General features: G+C 41.2%; 1 protein-coding gene across 31 annotated transcripts in view; it reads right to left on the reverse strand.

Annotated features, from left to right (window-relative positions):
* The window catches only part of LOC106568684 (discs large homolog 1-like protein), a 338,585-nt gene that overhangs the window by 174,049 nt on the left and 137,409 nt on the right, over positions 1 to 27,127 (reverse strand). For 15 of the 31 annotated variants that reach the window (XM_014139222.3, XM_014139214.3, XM_014139211.3 and 12 more), the window contains exon 5: positions 26,218 to 26,379. The exons of 14 other annotated variants lie outside the window; for them this stretch is intronic. In XM_014139222.3, coding sequence (XP_013994697.2) covers positions 26,218 to 26,379 — 162 coding nt within the window. Of the gene's footprint in view, positions 1 to 16,533; positions 17,410 to 26,217; positions 26,380 to 27,127 lie in introns of those variants that run through there. 2 more of the 31 variants (XM_014139241.3, XM_082960712.1) reach the window with 2 other exon arrangements.

A 27,127-nucleotide genomic window follows, 5' to 3' on the forward strand; every position in this document is an offset into this window, starting at 1 on the left:
TTTGGGATCTAGTCTTATGGTCTTGTAATACAACATCCAATTTTTAGGGAGGGCTCCTTTTTTAAACTGCATTAAATAGATAAGTGTTTGTTGTAATCGTTTGGCTGGGTAAGTAGAGAAGAGCTATTTCAGCATGATCACAATCCAACATAATCCATCTTCTGTATCTCAAAACACAGCTGCTTTGATAAATGTAATCCTCAATTGGTTAAAGCCAAATTCAATTTCAATATTTTTAGTTTGTGTTCTTCTAATTTTTTGTAATTCCTCCTCCAAATTATGTTTGTGTAGGTTGCTAATCCTTTTAGTTTTAGAATGAAGAAGCATGGGGTTTGCTTATGGGATTCCTGCCAGTGATGAGACTCAAAACATACCCTTTGATTTTAACGTGCAGTGATTGTTTGAAAAAACATGTACAGAGATCCTGAGTGTGACCCTTTGACTTGGAAAGTTACATTTTTATTGGTTGCATAGGTGGGAGCTGAAAACTCAAGACGATCACTTTACTCAAAACGTTCTATTTTGGGGGCAGCTAAAACCATGAGTTGGTCAAACAGTAGCCTAAAGCCCATTAATATCCTGATTCCTGCTTGAAAGTGTCTGCCCTGCTCCGTTGCGCTCCGAGTAAAGGGAGAGAAGAATAGGGAGATTCATTTGTTCTTATTGTACAATGTTTAAAAAAAGGTTTTGAAAGCAACTACTGTTGTGGCTATTGGAGAGATGAGGGTCTCAGCTTTCTGTAAGTATTACATGTATAACACAACTCTCAAAATCGACTGTTTTAACTCCATGTTTCCCAAAGTATCTGGTGTACAGTGCCTTCAGAAAGTATTCACACCCCTTGATTTTTTCCACATTTAGTTGCGTTAAAGCCTGAATTTAAAATGGATTAAATTGCAATTGTTTTGTCACTGGCCTACACACAATACCCCATTATGTCAAAATGTTTACAAATTAATTAAAAATGAAAAGCTAAAATGTCTTGAGTCAATAAGTATTCAACCACTTTGTTATGGCAAGCCTAAATAGGTTCAGGAGTACAAATGTGCCTAACAAGTCACATGGACTCACTGTGTGTGCGATAATAGTGTTTAACATGATTTTTCAATGACTACCTCAATCTCTGTAAGACACACATACAATTAATTACCTGTAAGGTCCCTCAGTCGAGCAGTAAATATCCCTTTGAGCATGGTGGTTATTAATTACAATTATGGATGGTTTATTAATACACCCAGTCACTACAAAGTTACAGGCGTCGTTCCTAACTCAAGGATTTCACCATAAGGCCAATGGTGAATTTAAACCAGTTCGAGTTTAATGGCTGTGATAGGACAAAACTGAGGATGGATCAACATTGTGGTTACGCCACAAAACTAACCAAATTGAGAGAAAAGAAAAACGCATGTACAGAAAAAAAATATTCCAAAACATGCAACCTGTTTGCAACAAGGCACTAAATTAATACTGACAAGCACAGTGTTGGTTTAGTGGTGGCTGCATCATGTTATGTGTATGCTTGTAATCGTTAAGGCTGGGGAGTTTTTCAGGATACATTTTCTTTTACTGTATGGAGCTAAACACAGGCAAAATCCTACAAGAAAACCTGGTTCAGCTTCTCACCAGACACTGGGAGGTAAATTCACCTTTCAGCAGGACAATAACCTAAAACACAAGGTCAAATCTACACTGGAGTTGCTTACCAAGAAGAGAGTGAATGTGCCTGAGTTACAGTTTTGACTTGAATCTGCATGAAAATCTATGGCAAGAGCTGAAAATGGTTGTCAGGCAATGATCAACAACCAATTTGACAGAGCTTGAGGAATATAAAAAATAATAAAATGGACAAATGTCACACAACCCAGGTGTGCAAAGCTCTTAGAGACTTACCCAGAAAGACTCACAGCTGTAAATTCTGCCAAAGGTGCTTCTACAAAGTATTGACTCAGGGGTATGAAAACTTATGTCAATGAGTTATTTCTGTATTCCACGTTCCAAAAATATGTTTTCACTTTGTCATTATGGGTTAGTGTGTGTAGATGGGTGATATTTTTTTTCTTTTAATCCATTTTGAAATCAGGCTGTAACAACAAAATGTGGGGTAAATAAAAGGGTATGAATATTTTCTGAAGGCGCTATATGTATACATGTGTGTATGCGGACATATGCAGCCTTCACATTCTGTAAATTATGAATGGATGGAATTGTTTATAGGGAAAAAAGGGAAGGGCTAAGAATAACCCACATAGCGTTGACATGACAACTACAGCTCTGCCGTTGGACTGAGGCCTGATTTCATAAGTGGATTTACATGGAGCAAGCAAGCCGCAGGACTGACGGAGCTTGGTGGGGGAGAAGAGCTTTCAGACCCACCCTCTTTAGCATTCAGAGCTGGTGCTGTCCTTTGCTGCACACAAACGCCAATATATCCTTGGCATCTAAAATTGTATCTATACATGTCTATAAACCATCTATGTGTCCATACATACACACACACACACACACACACACACACACACACACACACATACATATATATATATATATATATACATATATATATATATATATATACACATATATATATATATATACATATATATATATATATATATATATACATATATATATATATATATACATATATATATATATATATACACACACACACACACACACACACACACACACACACACACACACACATACCAATATAGTGGGCCTTTGTAATGACCCAGCCCAAATAGAAGCTATTGCTGTGCTCCATCCACAAACCAATATAAACGTATATGTGTAACAGCCTCTTCATGCGCATTCTGATGGCAGAGACAGGCTTTAATCATTTATTGATAGGAATACATGTATCAATACACTGCGGTTTGTAACGCTTTGCTAACTGCATACATGATTAAAGTGATTATCCTAAATACATGACTACATTAATGGGACACATCTTATGTTATTCTGAACACATAGCCCTGTAGCTGGAAAGATAATTGTATGTTAATCGCACATACTGTAATAAAAGACTCAGTTTGACAGTGTCAATTAGCCTACTGTGCTTCGATATCCATTATGAAGAACTCAAATCAACAGAAAGACACTTTAGCCTTTCTGTGACATGAAGACAGCCATGGGTTGTCTAATCTAAAACATGAAGGTTCATAAAATGAAAAGTACAATGCCAAATTACGCTGGGGATCTGCTGGGGGAGGATTAGGGTTAGTGCCCCTTCAACTCTGATGTCAAAGCAGTGCATCTTCAGCACCATCTACAGGCAACGCATTGGAACACATTTGTGCAGCTTTTGAATAATGAATGATATTAAGACGTGACATCCACCTAACCCAACACTGTTGAGAAAACCCTTCGGCACACTGTTAGTTGACCATAGCTGACCATTGTCCAGAAACCACCAAAAAGGTACTGAATTATACTCAACATTCAATTCTGATAGAACCTTTGGTGCTTTAAACCTCAACTTCTCCCAAACTATTTAGCTACTGCTGTTAACCTCTCTTGGGTAGGGGGCAGTATTTTCACGTCCGGATAAAAAACATACCAGATTTAATCTGGTTATTACTCCTGCCCAGAAACTAGAATATGCATATAATTGTTTGATTTGGATAGAAAACACCCTAAAGTTTCTAAAACTGTTTGAATGGTGTCTGTGAGTATAACAGAACTCATATGGCAGGCCAAAACCTGAGAAGATTCTATACAGGAAGTGCCCTCTCTGACCATTTCTTGGCCTTTTATAGCCTCTTTATGGAAAACAGAGGATCTCTGCTGTAACGTGACATTTTCTAAGGCTCCCATAGGCTCTCAGAAGGCGCCAGAACAGGGAATGATGACTCTGCAGTCCCTTGGCGAAAAACAGTAGCGCATTTGGATAGTGGTCAATCTGAGAACAATGACACGGGTGCGCGCGTGCACGAGAAGACACCATTTTCTTCTTTCAGTCTTTGAACGAAAACAACGTCTCCCGGTCGGAATATTATCGCTATTTTACGAGAAAAATCGCATAAAAATGGATTTTAAATAGCGTTTGACATGCTTTTTTTTTGTCACGACATGCGTCCGCGCGTCACCGTTCGGATAGGGACCTGAACGCACGGACAAAACAGAGGATATTTGAACATAACTATGGATTATTTTGAATCAAAACAACATTTGTGGTTGAAGTAGAAGTCCTGGGAGTGCATTCTGACGAAGAACAGGTAATCCAATTTTTCTTATAGTAATTCTGAGTTTAGTGAACGCCAAACTTGGTGGGTGTCAAATTAGCTAGCCTGTGATGGCGAGCTATCTACTCAGAATATTGCAAAATGTGCTTTTGCCGAAAAGCTATTTTAAAATCTGACACCGCGATTGCATAAAGGAGTTCTGTATCTATAATTCTTAAAATATTGTTGTGTTTTTTGTGAACGTTTATCGTGAGTAATTTAGTAAATTCACCGGAAGTTTTCGGTATGTTTGCTAGTTCTGAACATCACATGCTAATGTAAAAAGCTGGTTTTTGATATAAATATGAACTTGATTGAACAAAACATGCATGTATTGTATAACATAATGTCCTAGGAGTGTCATCTGATGAAGATCATCAAAGGTTAGTGCTGCATTTAGCTGTGGTTTTGGTTTTTGTGATATTATATGCAGGCTTGAAAAATGGGTGTGTGATTATTTCTGGCTGCGTACTCTCCTGACATAATCTAATGTTTTGCTTTCGTTGTAAAGCCTTTTTGAAATCGGACAATGTGGTTAGATTAACGAGAGTCTTGTCTTTAAAATGGTGTAAAATAGTCATATGTTTGAGAAATTTAAGCATTTTTAAGGTTTTTGAATATCGCGCCACTCGATTCCACTGGCTGTTGACTAGGTGGGACGTCCCACATATCCGAGAGAGGTTAAAGCCACTGGCTAAGATTTGCACTTGCAGCAATTTCAATTAGTGAAATATACCTAATGATGTTGAAGAATGACTCAATGACATTCGCCAGTTTATTAATTACACCACCCTGTTCACAAAACAATTACGAGCCTAGTTGGTTTAGCCACGGAAAAATGCAGCAACCTTCCCGCTAGCCATGATTAGCTGAGATGAGTGGGCTGGACACGCCGAGAGATCAGTTCGGATTGGTCTGCCAAGGAGCATGCTTCTGTCTATAATATGAGCTGGTCAGTATGTGTAGGTAATCTTTTCTAACGCAGCTTTTTTGAAAGATATCACGTAGTAGAACCGCATAAGTGTTGCGCTCCACTTTCTAGAGGGCCGAGTTTTGAAATCAGTGGAATGCCCGGTGGAATTAGAGTATGATAGCTAAAGAGATTAAGAAAATTCTGCCGTTTGATTGCAAATATACAGAGGGAGTCAAAAAGAGAACTCACAAAACGCTAATGTATAAAACCCATCCTCTGATTACATCTTCAAACTAAGGGCAACCATTGCATCTGTAACAGAGAGGGAGAAGCGTCCATCCGTGTATATGTGTAAGAGAGTCTAGCTAGCAACATTTTCAGATATTACACATTTCTAATTGTCAGAAAGTCATTTTCATTTCAAGTTAAAGTGTACTGTTTGCTAGCTAAAGTTAGCTGGCTGGCTAGCTAGCTAGCTAACGTTACATGTATGATCTGTGATGTAATAATCATATTTCAGAGCCATTTGCATTGCTAGTTATAGCCTAAAGTTAGCTAGCTAACATTGTACCTGGTTGGTTAGCTACCTGCAGATTCATGCAGGATAGTAATGTTATGAGTTAGTATTATGGTTCATTGTTTAGCTAACTAGCTACATGTCTAAACAAAAGACTACACTATGCAAGTAACTATTTCAATAGAATGTTTATGACGTCACTGCAACAACTGTCGATAAATGTAAATTCGCTCTGGCTATCTACTACAATTTCAGAGCATTGAGTGTGCCAGAGCGCAGAATAACTGACAAATTTACGAACGCTCAACACCTGTTGAATATGGCCAGTGTCAGTAAACATCGGCAAAAAAAATTGTCATTCAATTGTTGCCAGCAGCAGTCACCAACGCTCTTGATAACATAAAAACAGCCTAACCAGCTCTGCTAGTGCGAGTAAAATGATCAGTGCGCTCTTCTCTCGTTTGTGTCTGGAAGTAGCTAGCAAGCTAGCCCAAGTTAGCTTGGGTGCTTGACTGCTAATAGGTCAGAATGCTCGGATCAACCATACTCCTCGGGCAGGGCGTCTAGTGTGCGCTCTGAACGATCCGAAATCAAAACGCTCTGAATGTACGAACGGACAATCTGACAACGCTCTGAGTTTACGAACGTCCAGAGCACACTCTGGCACTCCAGATTACATTTACGAACATACCCGTAGTATAAATCTTCTTATGGATCAAATCCTGTTAACAGGATCGATTTGACAACATCCGTCGTGTCGTCAGCAAACTTGATGATGGTGTTGGATGTGCGTGGCCACGCAGTTGTGGGTGAACAGGGAGAACAGAAGGTGACTAAGCTCACACCTCCGAGGGGCCCCCGTGTTGAGGGTTGGTGTGTTGTTGCCTACCCTCACCACCTGGGGCCGGCCTGTCAGTCCAGGATCCAGTTGCAGAGGTAGGGGTTCAGTCACAGGGTCCCTAGTTTGGTGATGAGCTTTGAGGGGACTATGGTGTTGAATGCTGAGTTGTAGTCTATGAACAGCATTCTCACCTAGTTATTTCCCCTCTTGTCCAGTTGGGAGATGACAGTGTGAAGTGCAATTGAGATTGAGTTATCTGTGGATCAGTTGTGGAGGTATTCGAATTGGAGTGGGTCTACAGTGTCTGGGATAATGGTGTTGATGTGTGTCATGATTGGCCTTTAGAAGCAGTTCATAATTACAGATGTGAGTGCTACAGGGCGAGTCATTTAGGTGGGTTAACTTGGGGTTCTTGAGAACAGGGACAATGATGGTCAGCTTGAAACATGTTGGGTGCATGCTTCGTGAACGCGCTCTGGTATTCAGTGAATGTTAACCCGTTTAAACGTTATGCTCTCATCAGCCACGAAGAGCGAGATCATATAGTAATCCGGAAAAACAGAGGCTTCCGCGCAAGGCACAGTGTTATATATTCCTCGAATCGAACATAAAAGACATTTAGCTCATTTGGGAGTTCTGCGTCACTGGGCAACTCATGGCTGGGAATCCTTTTGTAATCTGTTATAGTTTTTAATAGGATTCCACCTTAATCCTATATTGTCCTTTTGCATGTTTGATGTCTCGGGGGTCGTAGCGGGCTTTCTTAAATCCATCCATGTCCGTGTCCTGTCCCTTGTAAACCCATTGAAGATATTGCCTTTCTTATAGTCACTGTGGGGACAACATCGTCTATGAACTAATTGATGAAGCCTGTGAATTGTGGTAAACTCCTCAATATCATCGGATGAATCCTGGAACATATCCCAGCCTGTATTAGCAAAATAGTCTTGTAGCCTCGCGTCTGCTTCATCTGAACACTTCTGTTTTGAGCGCATCACTGGCACTTCCTAATTGAGCTTTTGTTATGTAGACAGGAAGCAGGAAAATTGAGTCATGGTCAGATATGCCGGACGAGGGAGTGCAATAAAAGGGGTCTAGAGTTTTAACGCTCCTAGTGGCTCAGGAGACGTGTTGGTAAAAGTGCGGTAGGATGGTTAAGCCTCCCTGCGTTAAAGTCTCATCCCTCCAGAAACGCTGCCTCTGGGTGAGCGGTTTCCTGTTTGTTTATGGCCCCATACAGTTTGTTGAGTGCCAAAGAGGTGTTGGCTTGTGGTGGGATGCAGAGAGCCGTCATAATTATGGATGAGAACTCTTGGTAGATACAATGGTCTACAGCTTACCATGAGGTATTCTATATCAAGTGAGCAAAAGCTTGCGATTCCCTTCACACTGGAAGCAACACACCAGTTATTATTTATAAAAAACACTACTCCTTTCGACTTCCCCGAAGCCACCGTCCGATCCTGCCGCTGCATGGAGAATCCACTGAGTACTACGTGCATAACTTCATCATCCAGCCACGTTTCAGTAAGACATAATATTGCAGCTTTTCAAGTCTCTCTGATAGGAGACTAGAACAAAGCTCATCCATCTTATTCTCAAGTGATTGGACATTTGCCAATAGAATAGACGGGATCGGCATTCAGTTCTCTCAACTTCATCAGGACACCACCTCGTCTCCAGTGTTTTGGTAGCCCATGGAACCAAGGAATAGGTAACTAAGCGACTTTAACCATAGTATGAAAGTCAGTGTAAGGCGCCCCGGAACCAGTATCTCAAATGGCCTCCCTCCTGGGCTTTTCACGGACATGTCTAGGGTTTACAGAGAATGGTGCGACAAACAATAAACATCCAGACAGCAGCAGTCTTGTGGACAAAAACAGCTCGTTGATGAGAGAGGTCGAAGGAAAATGGAAAAAATTGTGCAAGCTAACAGGTGGGCCACAAACAGGCAAATAACGGCACAGTGGTGTTGTCAGTTCTTGTCACAGATGGGCTATTGCAGCAGACGACCACACTGGGCACCATACCCATCAGCTAAAAACAAGAAGAAGTGGCACGCAAACACCAAAACTGGACAATTGAGGAATGGAAAAACATTGCCTGATCCGTTGAATCCCGGTTCCTGTTGCATCATGTTGATGGCAGTCAGGACTTGGTGTAAGCAGCATGAGTCCATGGCCCCATCCTGCCTGGTGTCAAAGATGCCAGGCAGATGCCGGTTCCTGTTGCATCATGTTGATGGCAGTCAGGACTTGGTGTAAGCAGCATGAGTCCATGGCCCCATCCTGCCTGGTGTCAAAGATGCCAGGCAGATCCCGGTTCCTGTTGCATCATGTTGATTGCAGTCAGGACTTGGTGTAAGCAGCATGAGTCCATGGCCCCATCCTGCCTGGTGTCAAAGATGCCAGGCAGATCCCGGTTCCTGTTGCATCATGTTGATGGCAGTCAGGACTTGGTGTAAGCAGCATGAGTCCATGGCCCCATCCTGCCTGGTATCAAAGATGCCAGGCAGATGCCGGTTCCTGTTGCATCATGTTGATGGCAGTCAGGACTTGGTGTAAGCAGCATGAGTCCATGGCCCCATCCTGCCTGGTATCAACAGTACAAGCTGGTGGCGGTGGTGTAAGGCTGTGGGGAATTCTTTCCTATGCACACGTAAAGTCCCTTGATAGCAATTGAGCAACATTTGAACGCCACAGCGTATCTGAACATTGTTGCTGACTAGGTGCATTCCATCATGGCTACAGTTTACCCTTCGTCACATGGATACTTCCAGCAGAATAATGTGCCATGTCACAAAGCACGTTTTGAATGGTTCCAGGAGCTCAGTTTACTTGAGTGGCCTGTGCAGTCCCCAGACCTCAACCAAATAGAGCATCTTTGGGATCAGATGTAATGGGCTGTTTGCAACATGAATATACCGCCGTCCAATATGCAGGAACTGTATGATGCCATCGTATCACCATTGACCAACATCCCTGTGGAACGTTTCCGAAACCTTGCCCTGAAGAATTCAGGCTGTTCTGGAGGCAAAGGGGGATCCGACCTGGTACTAGATGGGTGTGCCTAATAAACTGGAAAATTAGTAAATATATTAGTATGACTGTTACCTTGTGCATAAAACTGAAGACATTCATTGATTATGTGTTTCTTGTCTTGGGACTACATAAACAAATCATGTATAGCTTCAAATTATGTTTACAAAAGTAATGTTGCTCTCATGGAACATCATTCCTTAAGCACTAGCTATAGATAAGAATTTGTTCTTAACTGACTTGCCTAGTTAAATTAAGGTAAAATACATATATATTTCTTTAAATATAACATTGAAATTGCTTTACTTACAAAAAATTTCATTGGATGCATTTGATCCATAGGTTTTGGTTGGTTGGTGGCCCACGGATGGTACACACACCTAATAGACAGTGGCTTCAATAAGTAGATTAGAAATTCCTAACAACCACATACATGTTAATTCATTATAATATCCTTCAAATACTGGAAGAAGCACCACTGTACACAGAGCTCGTACCTATGATGTACAGTTGAAGTCGGAAGTTTCCATACACCTTAGCCAAATACATTTAAACTCTGTTTTCACAATTCCTAACGTTTAATCCTAGAAAAATTCCCTGTCTTAGGTCAGTTAGGATCACCACTTCATTTTAAGAATGTGAAATGTCAAAATAATAGTAGAGAATCATTTATTTCAGCTTTTATTTCTTTCATCACATTCCCAGTAGGTCAGAAGTTTACATACAATCAATTAGTATTTGGTAGCACTGCCCTTAAATGTTTTAACTTGGGTCAAACGTTTCGGGTAGCCTTCCACAAGCTTCCCACTATAAGTTGGGTGAATTTTGGCCCATTCCTCCTGACAGAGCTGGTGTAACTGAGTCAGGTTTATAGGCCTCCTTGCTCGCACACGCTATTTCAATTCTGCCAACAAATTTTCAATAGGGTTGAGGTCAGGGCTTTGTGATGGCCACTCCAATACCTTGACTTTGTTGTCCTTAAGCCATTTTGCCACAACTTTGGAAGTATGTTTGGGGTCATTGTCCATTTGGAAGACCCATTTGCACCCAAGCTTTAACTTCCTGACTGATGTCTTGAGATGTTGCTTCAATATATCCACATACTTTTCTTTCCTCAATATGCCATCCATTTTGTGAAGTTCACCAGTCCCTCCTGCAGCAAAGCACCCCCACAACATGATACTGCCACCCCCGTACTTCACGGTTGGGATGGTGTTTTTCAGCTTGCAAGCCAACCCCTTTTTCCTCCAAACATAACGATGGTCATTATGGCCAAACAGTTATATTTTTGTTTCATCAGACCAGAGGACATTTCTCCAAAAAGTACGATCTTTGTCCCCATGTGCAGTTGCAAGCCAGTGGCTTCATCCTTGCTGAGCGGCCTTTCATGTTATGTCGATATAGGACTTGTTTTACTGTGGATATAGATACTTTTGTACATGTTTCCTCCAGCATCTTCACAAGGTCCTTTGCTGTTGTTCTGGGATTGATTTGCACTTTTCGGCACCAAAGTACGTTCATCTCTAGGAGACAGAACGCGTCTCCTTCCTGAGCGGTATGACGGCTGTGTGGTCCCATGGTGTTTATACTTGCGTACTATTGTTTGTACAGATCAACATGGTACCTTCAGCCATTTGGAAATTGCTCCCAAGGATGAACCAGACTTGTGGAGGTCTGCAATTTTTTTCTGAGGTCTTGGCTGATTTCTTTAGATTTTCCTATGATGTCAAGCAAAGCGGCACTGAGTTTGAAGGTAGGCCTTGACATACATCCACAGGTACACATCCAATTGACTCAAATGATGTCAATTAGCCTATCAGAAGCTTCTAAAGCCATGACATAATTTTCGGGAATGTTCCAAGCTGTTTAAAGGTACAGTCAATTTAGTGTATGTAAACTTCTGACCCACTGGAATTGTGATACAGTGAATTATAAGTGAAATAATCTGTCTGTAAACAATTGTTAGCAAAATTACTTGTGTCATGCACAATGTAGATGTTCTAACCGACTTGCCAAAACTATAGTTTGTTAACAAGAAATTTGTGGAGTGGTTGAAAAACGAGTTTTAATGATTCCAACCTAAGTGTATGTAAACCTTAGACTTCAACTGTATATAACCTCAGAGAGTATTTCAATTAAATGGTTGAAGGACAAAAAAGTAATACATATACTGTACGAGTCAAAAGTTTGGACCCACCTACTCATTCAAGGGCCTTTCTTAATTTTTTACTATAATAGTGAAGACATCAAAACTATGAAATAAGACATATGGAATCATGTTCTGTCGTAAACAAAAAAGTGTTAAACAAATCAACATTTATTTTATATTTGAGTTTCTTCAAAGCAGTCACCCTTTGCCTTCAGGGCGTCAGGTAGCATAGTGGTTAGAGCGCTGGGCCAGTAACCGAAAGGTTGCTGGATCATATCCCCAAGCTGACAAGATCAAAATCTGTCGTTCTACCCCTGAAAAAGGCAGTTAACCCACTGTTCCCCGGTAGGCCGTCATTGTAAATAAGAATTTGTTCTTGACTGAATTGTTAAATAAACTAGTTGACTAGTAAAGAGTTCACACATATGCTGAACACTTGTTGGCTCCTTTTCCTTCACTCTGCGGTCGAACTCATCTCAATTGGGTTGAGGTAGGATGATTGTGGAGGCCAGGTCATCTGATCCATCACTCTCCTACTTGGTCAAATAGTCCTTACACAGCCTGGAGGTGTGTTGGGTCATTGTCCTGTTGAAAAACAAATTATAGTCCCACTAAGCGCAAACCAGATGGGGTGGCGTATCGCTGCAGAATGCTGTGGAATGATGTTAAGTGTGCCTTGAATTTTAAATAAATCACAAACAGTGTCACCAGCAAAGCACCCCCACACCTCCTCTATGCTTCAAGGTGGACTCTTCAGACCAAAGGACAGATTTCCACCGGTCTAATGTCCATTGCTCGTGTTTCTTGGCCCAAGCAAGTCTCTTTTTATTGGAGTCCTTTAGAGGTGATTTCTTTGCAGCAATTCGACCATGAAGGCCTGATTCATGCAGTCTCCTCTGAACAGTTGATGTTGAGATGTGTCTGTTACTTGAACACTGTCTACCATTTATTTGGCCTGCAATTTCTGAGGCTGGTAACTCTAATGTACTTATCCTCTGCAGCAGAGGTAACTCTGAGTCTTCCTTTCCTGTGCCGTTCCTCATGAGAGCCAGTTTCATCATATCACTTGACGGTTTTTGCGACTGCACTTGAAGAAACTTTCAAAGTTCTTGAAATGTTCCGGATTGAATGACCTTCATGTCTTAATGTAATGATGGACTGTCATTTCTCTTTGTTTATTTGAGCTGTTCTTGCCATATTATGGACTTGGTATTTTACCAAATAGGGCTATCTTCTGTATATCCCCCTACCTTGGCTCAAACTAAAACTAAGAAGGAAAGAAATTCCACAAATTGCAAATGAATTTTTAACAAGGCACACCTGTTAATTGAAATTCATTCCAGGTGACTACCTCATTTAGCTGGTTGAGAGAATACCAAGTGTGTGCAAAGCTGTCATCAAGGCAAAGGCTAACTCATTTGAAGAATCTCAAAAATAAAATATATTTAGATTTGTTTAACACTTTTTTGGTTACTACATGATTCCAGTGGTGGGAAAAGTACCCAACTATCATACTTCAGTAAAAGTAAAGATACCTTAATAGTAAAAGTAAAAAAAGACACCCAGTAAAATTCGCCTTGAGTAAAAGTATAAAAGTATTTGGTTTAAAATATACTTAAGTATCAAAAGTAAAAGTATAAATCATTTCAAATTCCTTATATTAAGCAAACCAGATGGCACCATTTCTTGTTTATTTAATTTTATGAAAAGCCACGGGCACACTCCAACATTCAGACATAATTTACAAACGAAGCATGTGTGTTTAGTGAGTCCGCCAGATCAGAAGCAGTAAGGATGACCAGGGATGTGCATGAATTTGCCCATTTTCCTGTCCTGCTAAGCATTCAAAATATAACAAGTACTTTTGGATGTCAAGGAAAATGTATGGAGTAAAAAGTACAATATTTTTTTTAAGGAATGTAGTTTAGTAAAAGTGGTCAAAAATATAAATAGTAAAGTACAGATACCCCCAAAAAACTACTTTAGTAGTAGTTCAAAGTATTTTTACTGAAGTACTTTACACCACTGCATGAGTCCATACATTTTATTTCATAGTTGTGATGTCTTCACTATTATTCTACAATGTGTCCAAACTTTTGACTGGTACTGTATCTATGTTTTTGTTGTTGTTGTAATTATAACTTTCTAAAAAGCATACTTTAAGGTATTCTTTAAATATATTGTTTCACTTTTTATGTTTAGCTTACACAATGTAAAAGTATGCATTAATGTGTCTCAGAGTAAACGTAGATATTAATAAATAGATTTCTATAGCTTCCAAAATGTTTTACAATGGTGGGGGAGTACCAAGTTGGATGTGTGGTGGCTTCAAAACAGCGCCCCTTGTCAGTCATCTAGTGTATATATAAATAATTGGTTCATACACTGTTTGAGTCAATACATATGCGATTTGGTTTGTATGGTGTACTTGATCCACTAATATTGACAGAAGGGAGAACAAGACGAGCCACCCCTTTTATATGAGCTACACAAAATCCATAAAAGCAATGCATTATCTTATCACTTTTTTTTTTTAAATGCCTCTATTGCTTCTCGTACAGATCCAAATTCTAGTTCTTCGAAATGGCCATTCTAAAGAGTAATTAGTGAAAGGTGAATTTGGGCGTTGCACTGGCGCCTGATATTAATTAGATATATGTGCCCGACCAGTAATTAGATTCAGAATTTGAACAGGTTCCATTTGTCCATCCAAATACTAAGTAACAGTGATGGAGATGAGGCTTATGCAGAAAACCTTTCAGATGACAGACCTCTGAAATGTGCTGTGTGTGTGTGTGTGTGTGTGTGTGTGTGTGTGTGAGAGAGAGAGATATTGGCTAGGGCGGGCAGGGTCCCTGTTTTAGATGCAGTAAATAGGGAGGGCGGGTTAGTGCTGTGTGTCAGGAGCCTGGAGGTTGCTAGGCAACGCTGGGAAAGGCATGTGCTACTGCAGGGGTTCCCAACATCAGCCCTCAACTATCTGTGTGTTACTGCAGGTTTTCACCAATTCACTACAATCTATGGGTGGCCTCTTAGTCATCATGCTTCATTTAAACATCCTTGACGCAATTGTATGAATGACTGTCCACTAGGAGGTGCCAAGGCATTGGAATGAAAATCTGTATATAAAAAAAACCATGAGAACTGAATTCAGTTTGTCCTCTACTGTTCCACCCTCCAACCCCTCTCCTGGGTAAGCTGGGTATTTTGACCCTCTGGGGTAAAAAGACAACGTGACTGAAAGGAGTCAAGAGTTAAGCTGCAAATTAACTCTGCGCCCTTATCACATTACCTTGGATGCTTTAGGCACAACAAAACATTGTGTTGATATGTTTCTATGGCACTCGGATGCTTCCCGCAACTACAAGGGTGCCACTGAGTCATCACATTTGTGCCTTCGACGCTGCTACCACCGAATCTTCTCTAACATAGGATTTGTGTCTACGACATGTTGACATGACTCAAGGCTTTTCTGGCAGGGCGTTTCAGTGCTGGTGATGACTGCTCTCATGACTAAGAGCAGTCCTAGGTTTTTCTTAAACCGTGTTTTTACACCTGGGTGATTCTCATGACGCATCAGCAAAAATCTAAAATATTTCTGAGGACTAAGATGTCTAGTTTTAGGCAAAGTGTCTTCTTTCAAATACATTTCACATTTGCCCGAATTTTATATTTTCACCCCAAATTCTCATTGTCGAAATGCGTCCGGATTAAATTCTGGGGGAAATTTTATACTATTTTACTTTCAAAAAACCTAACATAATAAAACAATATATGTTGCTGTAGTTTGTCCATAAATCATAAAGGTATACTAGTTGATGTTTAGATTAAAATATTATATTTATTACATAAAATAGTGTCTCATTACGTAACACTTTTTCAAGTTCCTGTAAAGTTTTAATCCCCCATGATGCATCATCTAGAGTAGTCATTAGATGAGCACAAGTTAGGTTAATTTATTCGCTTCTATGTCTTCAGAATTAGGTTCTTATTTTCAAAAACCAATTTACCCCACTTGGCCTTCTCAATACCGAAATGTCTAAATAGCTCAAATTAGGGAAAAAGTTCCATTTAAATTTGATCCTAATTTTATTATTAAAAAATAAATAAATAAATGTCAGTGTTAAGTTTAACTAAGTCCTTTTCATTAGGGGAGCAAAGTTAAAAATATTTTTAATTGAATAGTACATTTTTTGGACTGTTGCAGTAATGAGAATTGTGGAAATTGTGGTAAAATTCATGATATGATCAAAATATTATAATAATTATAAAATAGATCAGTACAGATTCTAATCTCAGTGATAAAGAGGAAATTTACTAAAAAATTAATTCAGAATTTTTGAGTCAAATGTCAGTTTCGTGAGAATGACCCACCTATAGGATGTGTCCAATTACACATGACGCAGTGTTAGCTCTCAACTAGGTATTGTTCAGTCCTTTTTCCACATCAAAGCTCAGTGTGCATACATACACCTCAATGTATCTACTATGCCGAGTCAGATGAGACTTCAATTTCAACGCGCTGCCCGAAGCAGCAACACAACACAAACAGGCACCGGATGTACTACACGACACCCTAACATACAAAAGCGTTCCCACAGAGCCCCCTAGGACAACATCAATCTAAATGTATACAGCGTCAGCGATAAACATCGCAGGGAAATAAGCTGCTGTTCTCAACCTTCTTTCAAACTAAATGGCCTAAGCTGGGAAACACGGAACATGCCATGAGAGTAGGGTAGAGTAGCGTACACCACACACACACACTGGTTTTGTTTTCCCTCCCTAATGCGTCGTATGAAATGACTCACGCAGCCCAGCAAAGCATTCGGAGGGAGGCTGGACCTACCAGCAGGCGCTGGTGTAGCCTCTTGGTCCTCCGCAGGGTGCCCATGAGGCGGCGGCCCATCTTTTTGGCGTACCACACCGAGTTGAGCATGCTGTTGCTTGCTGCCACTGCCGCTGCTGCGTGTAGGTGCTGTGTCGACGCTGCTACCGCTGTTGCAGGCTTAGGGGTGGTGGTGGTGGTTGGAGGGGAGAGGACAGGACAGGAGGAAGGTGGGAGGGGGGGCTTCACTCCAGCAACACTCTAGCTCGTGTCATCCGCCCTACCCTCTCCCTCTCTCTTCCCCCTCTCACTCACAAACACAACGGAGGCTGCAGAGGCAGCGTCGGTGGGTGCTGGAGAAAGCAAGAGTTGGATTCTTGACCGAGGTCGCAATAGGACGGACGTATGGACTTCACCTTTTTACCCCACAGACGAGAGGGTCTGAGGGAGTCCAGAGGAGCTTAGAGGCTGCTTCTCGCTTTCACTCGCTCTTTAATGGGCACTTAAGTATGCGCAGTCTTCCAAATTAGAAAGCAGGCTCTGGACGTGACGGGAGAACCAAATCACCCTCTTGGGGCGGATTAACCTGTGGTGAAAGAGAAAGCAGCATGTTCATCTGATGAGGAGACGAGTGTCTGTCCTGGTGCACAGAGAATGTCAGACTGGTGCAGGGGATGGGAGACGGCGAGAGAGAGAGAAAGGCTTGTGTGTGTGTGTGTGTGTGTGTGTGTGTGTGTGTGTGTGTGTGTGTGTGTGTGTGTGTGTGTGTGTGTGTGTGTGTGTGTGTGTGTGTGTGTGTGTGTGTGTGTGTGTGTGTGTGTGAGAGAGAGAGAGAGAGAGAGAGAGAGAGAGAGAGAGAGAGAGAGAGAGAGAGAGAGAGAGAGAGAGAGAGAGAGAGAGAGAGAGAGAGAGAGAGAGAGAGAGAGAGAGAGAGAGAGAGAGAGAGAGAGAGAGAGAGAGAGAGAGAGAGAGAGAGAGAGAGAGAGCGAGATAGAGAGAGAGCGAGATAGAGAGAGAGAGAGGGCGAGATAGAGAGAGAGAGAGGGCGAGATAGAGAGAGAGAGAGGGCGAGATAGAGAGAGAGAGAGGGCGAGATAGAGAGAGAGAGAGAGAGAGAGTGAGACAGAGAGTGCGAGTGAGAGAGAGAGAGAGAGAGAGAGAGAGAGAGAGAGAGAGAGAGAGAGAGAGAGAGGAGCTAGAAAGATAGCTGTGTCCAAATCTTCATCTCTGAAATACTGCTTTATTAACCTCTTCTTCCCCTCCAGCTTTCCTCTCCAATTCAATCCCTCTCTTCAGTCTCCCACCCTCCTTCACAATTTCAACTGGTTAGTGCTTGGTCAGATCCAGATGTGTTCGATGTCGTTTTCGTCCTTCTGTTCACATTCTAAAAATGAGTCAGCAGGGGAAGCTCACATTCGGATAACGCTGACTTCACGCTCCAGTGATGGACCGGGGAGAGGGGGGAGGGGGGAGGGAAATGGGTTGGCAGTATTGAGCCCAGCATTCCACCACAAGGGGAGCAGAATGCTCTGGAGATTTCTCAGGAGTCTCATCCAAGAAAACATTAACTTCTATAGTCTCGATTCTAGAAGTCTTCACCACATTGCCAACACTTACAGTGGCTTATTGCAATAGTGCAAGACATTGACGTGCATGGGTTTTCTTTTGGCATTGTTTCCTATTTGGCTCACATAACCCTGGTGTGAAATGGAAAGTATGTGCAACAGTCACTACAGCATAGTTAAGAAATGCAAACTAATACAAATAATTTTCTTTGGCGATAGTGTTTTTACTAATAACAAATTACTGAGTTCACTTTGGATATCACTGAATGAATACAGATATTCATTCAGCACATGTACTGACTGGGTTGTAAATCTCAGGGGTGAGATGGGAGCTGTACTAGGTCTATCCCACTTTCCTCCTGTAATAGAAAGCCTCACTAAATATGTCCTTTTCCTTTTCATAGGTTAAGCACTCTCCCCCCCTGCCTTTTTCTTCTCCTTCAATAGCTCATCCAAGGACCTCCATTTTCTTGGTGTCAGTTTTTCCTTTGGTCCGCATCGGCATTCATCTCTTGCGTTGCCATGGCGCTGCTTGAGCTAGAGAGGGAGGGATGTAGAGGGAGAGAAACATACAGTACTCCCTTTTCTACTCTCCTCCGCTGTGCCATCACTTTTTCCCTGCTTTCAGTGTCTTTCCAGGACGTGCAATTCCATTCATTTCTGTTATCAGTAGCAAAGATAGCGGCCATTGACGTTACTGATGGGGAAAGGGCAGCTCGCGGTAATGCCATTGATGAATTGTGAGAGAACAATAGAGTGAGGGATGGAAAATTGCATTGCCAAGGTTTCTCTGCGAATAGCCACCTGCTGGCATTACAGTCCACATTATCAATGTACAAGCGCACACACGTTTATTGTGTATCGGCTAATGGGATGTATGGCCAATAGACAAATCTGAATATCTATTCAAGAGAATGGAGGTTTATCATATTTTCTAATGCCATATAAAACCTGCAAAATATATTCAATGATCTACAGTACCAGTCAAAAGTTACTCATTCAACGTTTTTTCTTAATCTACATTGTAGAATAATAGTGAAGACATCAAAACTATGAAACAACACATATGGAATCATGTAGTAACCAAAAAAAGTTACTACATGATTACAAATGCTGAGCACTTGCTGGCTGCTTTTCCTTCACTCTGCTGTCCAACTCACCCCAAACCATCTCAAATTGGGTTGAGGTCGGGTGATTGTGGAGGCCAGGTCATCTGATGCAGCCCTCCATCCCTCTCCTGCTTGGTTAAATAGCCCTTACACAGCCTGGAGGTGTGTTGGGTCATTGTCCTGTTGAAAAACAAATAATAGTCCCATATCGTATCGCTGCCGAATGCTGTGGTAGCCATACTGGTTAAGTGTGCCTTGAATTCTAAATAAATCACTGGCAGCGTCACCAGCAAAGCACCCCCACACCACCTCCTCCATGCTTCACGGTGGGAACACATGCAGAGATCATGTATTCACCTACTACGCGTCTCAAAAGGATTCAGCTGTTGGAACCAAAAATCTCAAATTTGGACTCATCAGACCAAAGGACAGATTTCGAAAAGGACAGATTTCCACCAGTCTAATGTCCATTGCTCGTGTTTCTTGGCCCAAGCAAGTCTCTTCTTATTATTGGTGTTCTTTAGTAGTGGTTTCTTTGCAGAAATTCGACCATGAAGGCCTGATTCACGCAGTCTCCTCTGAACAGTTGATGTTGAGATGTGTCTGTTACTTGAACTCTGTGGAGCATTTATTTGAGCTGCAATTTCTGAGGCTGGTAACTCTAATGAACGTATCCTCTGCAGCAGAGGTAACTTTGGGTCTTCCGTTCCTGTGGCGGTCCTCATGAGAGCCAGTTTCATCATAGCGCTTGATGGTTTTTGTGACTGCACTTGAAGACACTTTCAAAGTACTTGAAATGTTCCGTATTGACTGTCTTCATGTCTTAAAGTAATGAGCCTACTAAATAACTTCTATGCTCGCTTCCAAGCAAGCAACACTGAAGCACGCATGAGAGCATTAGCTGTTCCGGATGACTGTGTGATCACGCTCTCTGTAACCCATGTGAATAAGACCTTTAAACAGGTCAACATTCACAAGGCCGTAGGGCCAGACGGATTACCAGGACGTGTACTGTCTGTAGCCATGAAGTGCTTTGAAAGACTGGTCATGGGTCACATCAACACCATTATCCAAGAAACCCTAGACCCACTCCAATTTGCATACCGCCGCCCCAACAGGTCCACAGATGATGCAATATCTATTGCACTCCACACTGCCCTTTCCCACCTGGACAAATGGAACACCTATGTGAGAATGCTATTCAACACCATAGTGCCCTCAAAGCTCATACCTAAGCTAAGAACCCTGGCACTAAACACCTCCCTCTCCAACAGGATACTGGACTTCCTGACATGCCGCCCCCAGGTGGTAAGTGTATGTAACAACACATCTGCCCCTCAGGGGTGCGTGCTCAGTCCCCTCCTGTACTCCCTGTTCACCCATGACTGCATGGCCAAGCACGACACCAACACTATCATTAAGTTTGCCGACGATACAACAGTGGTAGGCCTGAACACCGACAATGATGAGACAGCCTATAGGGATGAGGCGAGAGACTTGATTTAACGATGGACTGTCATTTCTCTTTTGTTATTTGAGCTGTTACCATAATATGGACTTGGTCTTTTACCAAATAGGGCTATTTTCTGTATACCTACCTTGTCACAACACAACTGATTGGCTCAAACGCATTAAGGAGGAAAGAAATTCAACAAATTAACTTATAACAAGGCACACCTGTTAATTGAAATGCATTCCAGGTGACTACCTCATGAAGCTGGTTGAGAGAATGCCAAGAGTGTGCAAAGCTGTCATCAAGGCAAAGGGTGACTACTTTGAAGAATCTCACTTTTTTGGTTACTACATGATTCCATGTGTGTTATTTCATTGTTTTGATGTTTTCACTATTATTCCACAATGTATAAAATAGTAAAAATAAAAAAAAACCTGGAATGAGCAGGGGTGTCCAAACTTTTGATTGGTACTGGATGTGCCATGTCTCTGTATTATATGGTGGGCTTGTGTGAAAAGGATGTGAGCAGAGGATACATCTATTTTGTTTGGCAGTCGATTTACCACTTGTACATTCTATTCACTCACCTACGAAGTTCAAATCACCTCTCATTTCATGACAAGCGGAGTAAACTGTAGCCTACATTGCAACCGTCTGAAAAGCTCATTCTAAGGGGAAGATCAGAAGAATTTCCATCTCATATGGATTAATAAAGTATTATTTCTCAAATAAATGTTCAAGTGTCAGCAAATGTGGGGTGAACATGGCCAAAATAGGCAGCTGTGTTTTTGTCAGGGTCGGGAGGTTCAATTCTATTTTCACACCATGTGCCATCTTTTGACAATTGAGATAACCAAAAATATATTGACATCAATCAAGGAATCCGACAGGAAAAGACTTAGGTCACAAAAACATGCGCATGCCTGCGCAGACATTAGCAATACCCAGAAGATTAGATGGCATGAGCATAATGGCTCAGCTTCAGTACAAAGAGCATTGTTTGCCATTTTATCTGAAAATGTCTCTTAACTTCTCTAGGGTAGGGGGCAGTATTTTGACGTCCGGATGAAAGGCGTGCCCAAATTAAACTGCCTGCTACTCAGGCTCAGAAGGTAAGATATGCAGATGTAGATTTGGATAGAAAACAATCTGAAGTTTCTAAAACTGTTTGAATGATGTCTGTGAGTATAACAGAACTCATATGGCAGGCAAAAACCTGAGAAAAATCCAACCAGGAAGTGTGGAAATCTGAGGCTTGTAGTCTTTCAAGTGAATTCCTATCCAGTACACAGTGACTTAGGGTTCATTTTGCACTTCCTAAGGCTTCCACTAGATGTCAACAGTCTCTAGAACGTTGTTTCACGCTTCTACTGTGAATATGGAGCGAACAAGAGGGCCTGGAAGTTGATGAGTGAGGAAATGACATGAGCTCAGAGGCGTGCGCCCACGTGGGTGTGAGCTGTGTTCCTTTTCTTTTCTGAAGACATTGGAATTGTCCCGTTGGAATATTACTGAAGATTTATGTTAAAAACATCCTAAAGATTGATGCTATACAACGTTTGACATATTTCTACGAACATAAATATAACTTTTTTTGACTTTTTTCGTCGTGAAATTATCGCACGCTTCTTGCATTTGGAGTAGTGGACTGAATGCGCGAACAAAAAGGAGGTATTTGGACATAAATTATGGACTTTATCCTGTTGAGGACCCCTTCCTGCTCTGATCCCGGTACCGGGATTTATTGACAAGATACCATGGCGGAAAATTCAAAACAGCAAGAATCTAATAATTTCAATTTCTCAAACAATCAACTATTTTTCACCATTTGAAAGATAAACATCTCCTAAATCCAACCACATTGTCCGATTTCAAAGAGGCTTTACGGCGAAAGCATAAAGTTAGGTTATGTTAGGAGAGTACATTGAAAATAGCTGTGTGTAATGTTTTGTCAATTCAAAGACAGGCGTCACCAAAAGCAGAAAACCAGCTAAAATTATGCACTAACCTTTGACAATCTTCATCAGATGACACTCCTAGGACATTATGTTATACAATACATGCATTTTTTGTTCCATCAAGTTCATATTTATATCCAAAAACAGCATTTTACAGTGGCGGTGAAATTCAGATTTTTTTCCCCTCAAATGCTTCCGGTGGATCAGCGTTACAATTTACAAAATTACTATTCGAAAACATTGGTAAATTATAATATTGTCATTCAAAGAATTATAGATTAACATCTCGTAAATGCTACCGCATTGCCAGATTTCAAAATAACTTCACTGGGAAATCACACTTTGCAATTATCTTCATCAGAAGGCACTTCCAGGAATCCCAGGTCCACAACAAATGTGGTTTCTTTCGACAAAGTTCATAATTTCTGTCCAAATAACTCCAAGTTGTTCCATGTTGTTAGCCCATTCAGTAGGCTCCTCAAAATGTAGGGCGGGGGGGGGGGGGGGGGGAAGTCACGACGAAAAGTAAAAAAAAAAATCTATTTACGTTCGTTCAAACATGTCAAACGTTGTTTAGCATCAATCTTTAGGGCCATTATTAACGTGAAACATCAGTAATATTTCAACCCGACCTCTCCTGTGTCTTGAAAAACGTTTTGAAAAATGTCTCGCCTCACATGAACGCGCATGTGCGCGCAATAATGAAGTGACGACATCCCAGGGACGTCAACTTCTCTTCCTTGTCATCCGGTCTCTGTTCATCATAGACGCTTCAAACAACTTTATAAAGATCGTTGACATCTAGTGGAAGCCGTAGGAAGTGCGAAATGAATCCTTTGTCACTGTGTGATCTATTAGCAATGACTCGAAAATAGTACAGCCACAAAATTCTGATTTCCAGCTTGTATTTCTCTCAGGTTTTTGCCTGCCATATGAGTTTTGTTATACTTACAGACACCATTCAAACAGTTTTAGAAAAATCAGAGTGTTTTCTATCCAAATCGGTTAACCTGTTGAGGGTAGGGGGCAGTATTTGCACGGCCGGATAAAAAATGTACCCGATTTAATCTGGTTATTACTACTGCCCAGAAATTAGAATATGCATATAATTATTGGCTTTGGATAGAAAACACCCTAAAGTTTCTAAAACTGTTTGAATGGTGTCTGTGAGTATAACAGAACGCGTATGGCAGGCAAAAACCTGAGAAGATTCCTTACAGGAAGTGATCTGTCTGACAAGTTCTTGTTCTTCTTGGCTCTCTTTAATGAAAACTGAGGATCTTTGCTGTAATGTGACACTTCCTACGGCTCCCATAGGCACTCAGAAGGCGGGAAAAAGCTGAATGATGTAATTCCAGCTACTGGCTGAAAAACATTAGCGCTTTTGGTAAGTGCTCTATCAGAGGACAATGGGACTGAGGCGCGTGCACGAGTCGAGCCCATGTTTTTATTTTCTCTCTCTTTGAACCTAAACACGCTTTCCCGGTCGGAATATTATCGCTTTTTTACGAGAAAAATGGCATAAAAATTGATTTTAAACAGCGGTTGACATGCTTCGAAGTACGGTAATGGAATATTTAGATTTTTTTGTCACGAAATGCGTCACCCTTCTTTACCATTCGGATAGTGTCTTGAACGCACGAACAAAACAGAGGATATTTGAACATAACTATGGATTATTTTGAACCAAACCAACATTTGTTATTGAAGTAGAAGTCCTGGGAGTGCATTCTGACGAAGAACAGCAAAGGTAATAACATTTTTCTTATAGTAAATCTGACTTTGGTGAGGGCTAAACTTGGTAGGTGTCTAAATAGCTAGCCCTGTGATGCCGGGCTATCTACTTAGAATATTGCAAAATGTGCTTTCACCGAAAAGCTATTTTAAAATCGGACATAGCGAGTGCATAGAGGAGTTCTGTATCTATAATTCTTAAAATAATTGTTATGTTTTTTGTGAACGTTTATCGTGAGTAATTTAGTAAATTCACCGGAAGTTTGCGGGGGGTATGCTAGTGCTGAACGTCACATGCTAATGTAAAAAGCTGGTTTTTGATATAAATATGAACTTGATTGAACAAAACATGCATGTATTGTATAACATAATGTCCTAGGGTTGTCATCTGATGAAGATCATCAAAGGTTAGTGCTGCATTTAGCTGTGGTTTGGGTTTATGTGACATTATATGCTAGCTTGAAAAATTGGTGTCTGATTATTTCTGGCTGGGTACTCTGCTGACATAATCTAATGTTTTGCTTTCGTTGTAAAGCCTTTTTGAAATCGGACAGTGTGGTTAGATTAACGAGACTCTGTCTTTAAAATGCTGTAAAATAGTCATATGTTTGAGAAATTGAAGTAATAGCATTTCTAAGGTATTTGAATAACGTGCCACGGGATTCAACTGGCTGTTGAGTAGGTGGGACGATTTCGTCCCGCCGACCCTAGAGAGGTTAATGATATGCATATCCTAGCTTCGGAGTTGGTGTAGGAGGCAGTTAAAAATGGGCACATATTTTTTTCAAAATTCTCAATTCTGCCCCCAAGCCGCAACAGGTTATCGAACAAAACAAACATTTATTGTGGACCTGCGATTCCTGGGAGTGCATTCTGATGAAGATCATAAAAGGTAAGTGAATATTTATAATATTACTTCTGAGTTTTATTGACTCCACAAAATGGCGGGTTTGGTTTCGTGTCTGAACGCTGTACTCAGATTATTGCAAAGTGTGCTTTCGCTGTAAAGTTTTTTTGAAATCTGACACAGCGGTTGCATTAAGGAGAAGTGTATCTATAATTCTTTGAATTACAGTTTAATATTTTATCAACGTTTATGATCAGTATTTCTGTAAATTTATGTGCTCATTCACCGGAAGTTTTGGGAGGCGAAACATTTCTGAATGTTACACGCCAATGTAAAATGGGGTTGTTGGATATAAATATGAACTTTATCGAGCAAAACATACATGTATTGTGTAACATGAAGTCCTATGAGTGCCATCTGATAAAGATCATCAAAGGTTAGTGATTAATTTTAGCTGTATTTCTGGTTTTTGTGACTCCTCTCCTTGCTTGGAAAATGGCTGTGTGTTTTTTCTTGTCAAGGTGATGTCCTAACATAATCTAATGCTATGCTTTCGCCGTAAAGCTTTTTTGAAATCGGACAATGTGGTTGGATTAACGAGAAGTGTATCTTTAAAATGGGATTTAATAGTTGTATGTTTGAGAAATTTGAATTATGAAATGTTTGTTGTTTTGAATTTGGCGCCCTGCTATGTCACTGGCTGTTGAATACTGTGTCCCGCAGGTGGGACGGTCACGTCCCACATACCCCAGAGAGGTTAATTGGAGCACAGCCATGCTCTACTTAAAGCAAAGGTGTACAGATGTTGGTCCGGGAAGCTCATTCACAGTATGGAGTCAGCCATCTTGCGCAACACATAAACAAACAGCCTCTCGATGTTGGTGATCGGCAACTTTGTCCAGTCAAAAGACAAAATGATCGTGCAAAATATCAGCCATGGTAATAAAAAGCTCATTAGCTCAACGCCAACCGCAACTCATAGCCCTACCTCAAAAGTCAGCGGAGCATCTAATGGTGAAGCTGGGAGAAGGTGGGTTACCTTGAATGGTGCCTGGCTTTTGGGGTAGGAAGTTGAGGAAGAGCAGGTGGGAAGGAGGGACACCTCGTGGCTTTGGGAGTATGGGGCGGTGGGCAAGGGGGGAGGGAGCTCCTGCTGCCCTAAAGTGGACGGCCCGTCAAAGATGCATTCCAGAGAAGCTACCTAAAGAGGGAGGTAGGGGCATGGAACTCAAAGGGTTACCATACAGTACAATAAAAGGACAAAAGGGAAAGCAAAGAGGGGATGGAAAGAGACGGGTGGGGGGGCAATACATAAAAATAAACTGCAGAGCGAAATGGGGAGATGTGAAGAGAAAGAAAGTAGAAGATATAGAAGAGAAGGTAAGAAAAGGGGGGGGTTATGGAAAGGAATATGATGGGATGTCTGCGTACACTGAGAGCACCTAGCATAGCAGCATCCTGGAGAGCTACTGTGTCTGCAGTTTCTTGTAGTGGATTGCCAATATCTAGCAACTGATTATACAGTGCATTTGGAAAGTATTCAGACACCTTCACTTTTTCCACTTTGTTACAGCCTTATTCTAAAATAGATTAAATTGTTTTTTTTCTCCCTCAGTCTGCACACAATACCCCATAATGACAAAGCGAAAACAGGCGTAGACATTTTTGCTAATGTATTAAAAACCAGTGGTCTAAGGCACTGCATCACAGCGCTAGAGGCATCACTACAGACCTTGGTTTGATCCCGGGCTGTATCACAACCGGCTGTTATCGGAAGTCCCATCGGGCGGTGCACAATTGGCCCAGCGTCATCCGGGTTAGGGGAAGACTTGGCCAGGGTAAGTAGTCATTGTAAAATAATAATTTGTTCTTAACTGACTTGTCTAGTTAAATAAAGGATAAATAAAAAATAAAAAATATATATTTAAGTATTCAGACCCTTTGCTATG

The sequence above is a fragment of the Salmo salar genome, chromosome 14 (assembly GCF_965601325.2).
Source record: "Salmo salar chromosome 14, fSalSal1, whole genome shotgun sequence".
Taxonomy (NCBI): domain Eukaryota; kingdom Metazoa; phylum Chordata; class Actinopteri; order Salmoniformes; family Salmonidae; genus Salmo; species Salmo salar.